This window comes from Myotis brandtii, unplaced genomic scaffold (assembly GCF_000412655.1).
Source record: "Myotis brandtii unplaced genomic scaffold, ASM41265v1 scaffold133, whole genome shotgun sequence".
Taxonomy (NCBI): Eukaryota; Metazoa; Chordata; class Mammalia; order Chiroptera; family Vespertilionidae; genus Myotis; species Myotis brandtii.
In genome coordinates this window covers 3,898,624-3,901,621 of record NW_005354718.1, presented here as the reverse complement: position 1 = coordinate 3,901,621, position 2,998 = coordinate 3,898,624, and the positions used below count along the sequence as shown (strand labels likewise).

Below are 2,998 nucleotides of genomic sequence, written 5' to 3'. Positions count from 1 at the left end.
ATCAATCATTGATTGGCTGCCTCCTGCACATCCCACACGGGGTATTGAGCCCACAACCTGGGCATATGCCCTGACCAGGAATCGAACCATGACCTTCTGATTCATAGGATGATGCTCGATCACTGAGCCATGCTGGCTGGGCTATATTTTACTTTTGTTTATATTCACTTTACTTTTTATTACCTCACCCTTAAATTCATTAAAAATCATTTTTATGATTTGAAGATCTGACTTAATCTAATGCCAAAGAGTTAACTCTTTATTATTTTCCCCTTTATTAAAAAAATACATTTTAAAATGATGTTTTGCAAACAACTTAGAACTACAGATGAAGCTAAAGTAGCTCTTGACCACCTTACTCTTCTTCCGGTTTTCAGAGCAAACTACCATTTGTTCTCTTCCCTTTCAGGATGTTTCCTTCGCATTTAAATTGATGTAAGCCTAAATATAAGGTTTGTGGCTACTTGACTGTTTTTCCCCCCTCCTCCCTTGTTATCTTTATCTTTCTACATAGATCTACCTTGTTCTTTTTAAGAGATGCACGGTGTTCCATAATGCAGATTACCATGTTAATTTTATCTTCCCTCCACCGATGAATAGGTTCCCAATTTTTCGCTATTTCTTCACTACCACTCCCCAAAACGCTGGGGCCTGAGTTTTACTGTGCGCATGCGCATGTGCCCACGGGTTACCTTCCTAAAGACGTGATGGCTTTGAGTCCTTTTTCATTTTCATTCTCCCGGGAACCGCAGCAGGTACGTTGAGAGACAAAACACACCTACACCAACAACCCGGCCAGGAGACCCTGGCCCCGGCTTTTTTTGTCCCTTTCACAACGGACGCCGATTTTTTTTTATTTTATTATTATTATTTTTTTACCTCGTAGATGCAACAGTTCCCAGCACCGAAACCAGACACACAACCTTCAGCCACCGAGCTCTACGACTAAGAAAGTAGGGAAGGGAGACCCTCGCGCCCCAAGAACCGTGACGCCTGCTTCCGGGAAGCGCACCGGAAGCCGCTGTTCAATTCTGCGTCAAATTCGACTCCAGGGGCCGTCGTAAAAGTGTCGTCCCGCGCCGCTGGAACCGGCCACAGGTCTCCGCTCGCCTCCGGCCAGGGGTCTGCAGCTGCAGGCGTCAGTTCCCCGCAAGATGGCGGACGAGGAGGCCAGGGGTGTGGAGAGGATGGAAGTCGGCCCGGACTTGCCCCAGACCCCGCAGGGACTGGCATCTGTAAGTCCTCGTGGGCCAGTGCCTTTTGTACCCCCCGTGCCTCCCTGCGGCGCTTCGGAGGATGTGGGGGCTGCACCGCTCATGGCGGCTCCGGGGAGGGGGAGTCGTCGGGATGGATGTGGAAGGCAGCCACCCAATACAAAGTCATCCCTCGCCCACCTTCCTGCTGGCCGGGTCCGCGGAGTAGAATGCCCTTGTCATTTATTAGCGGTGACGAGCTTCAGCATGTCTCCGTCCCGACGGGGAGGGAACTGGTGATGGTGGTAGCTGGTCTGTGGCTTCGGGGGCTGAGGCGGGCTGGGAGGAAGAGCCATTTTCCCGTAGACGCAGCGTTCACCCCCTTGACGGCTGGAATCCGGGTGCAGCACCTGCTGTTGGTTTGATAGCTGACGGGGCGGGGACCGACAGGATCAGGATGTGCTGCCCCTGTCCACTCAGGTCAGCTCTGGGCTGCAGGGAAAGAAAGATGGTGTAGCAATTGGAGTCCTTGGGCTCCGGATCTGGAGAACCCCGGGCCTCATCCTCAATGGAGGAGCCCGTCTTCCCTCGCTGCTTTTGCAAGGTGGAAAAGAGACTTCCAGACATTTCCAGCCAGAGAAATACCATGAATGAATATCGGGATCTATAGGTTGAAAGAATGGGAAGGCAAGAGAGAGTGAGTAAATTGGAGCCCATCGCCTGGCTGCAGAGAGAAAGCTGACAGAGGTTAGGGTAAGAGGTAACATAAGGTAATATTCTGGATGTCCAGTGGGGAGATACGCAGGGAATATTCAAATAATTGGTTGTGGCATGATGTTGACTTTTATCAGGTGGTGTTTCTTCTTGCATGCAGAAAAGTATGTAGGCTATACACCTCTTCCTGCAGTTTCTTTGGTTTGTAGTTTTAGTGGAAGCTTTCTTGGCGTCTTTTAATACCGCAGACACTTGAGCATTGTTTTATGAGAGAACAGAGTGAACTCCAGAAATAAGAGTCTACCCCAGGGGCTGGCCAGTTTGGCTGGGAGATAGAAACCAGGTAGGGAGGGAGTTGGAATAAGGGTTGGGCCACCCAGCTATGGCAGTGCTTGCAGCTATCCCCTACCCCAAATAGTAATTCAACCTCACTTCACTGCTGGTATGGAAGGAGGGAGCATCTGTCTGAGATAATAAGAAATGAGAAGAGGGGAGAAGTTTGGAAGCAGTTGTGAACATCTGGTTTCAATGGTAGCTTGTGCTTTGTACATCTTAGAGGTAATGGAGAAACTGCATGCTGTGGGCAGAAGCGTTACTGTAATTTTGTATTGCTAAAGATGACGAATGTTTATTTACATATACATATACATATACATATACATATAAATGAAAGCCCAGCGACCTTTACAGTGGAACGACCAGTCATTATGATGCACACTGACCACCATGGGGCAGACACTCAACGCAAAAGCTTCTCCCGGTGGTTAGTGTGCTCCCACAGCGGGAGCACTGCTCAGCCAGAAGCCGGACTCATGGCTGGCAAGTGCAGCGGTGGTGGCAGTAGCCTCTCCTGCCTCCACGGCAGCACTAAGGAGCGGCAAGCCAAGCGGTAAGGAGAGAGCAGGTGGGTGGTAAGGAGCGAGGAGGCGGGCGGTTAGGAGTGAGCAGGCAGGTCGTAAGGAGCAAGCAGGCGGGCGGTTAGGAGCGAGCAGGCGGGTGGTTAGGAGTGAGGGGTCCGGATTGTGAGAGGGATGTCCAACTGCCAGTTTAGGCCCAATCTGGCCTAAACTGGCAGTTGGACATCCCCCGCG

The 2,998-nt window shown here is 50.6% G+C and overlaps 1 protein-coding gene across 5 annotated transcripts in view; it reads left to right on the top strand.

The window, feature by feature from the left end:
- The first annotated feature begins 299 nt into the window (after positions 1-299).
- Positions 300-2,998, top strand: part of UBR1 (ubiquitin protein ligase E3 component n-recognin 1) — a 160,521-nt gene continuing 157,822 nt past the window's right edge. The window contains exon 1 of one of the 5 annotated variants that reach the window (XM_014534847.1): positions 300-1,235. In XM_014534847.1, coding sequence (XP_014390333.1) covers positions 1,155-1,235 — 81 coding nt within the window. In that variant the 5' untranslated portion in view covers positions 300-1,154. The remainder of the gene's footprint in view (positions 1,236-2,998) is intronic. The other 4 variants (XM_005860317.2, XM_014534846.1, XM_014534849.1 and 1 more) reach the window with 4 other exon arrangements.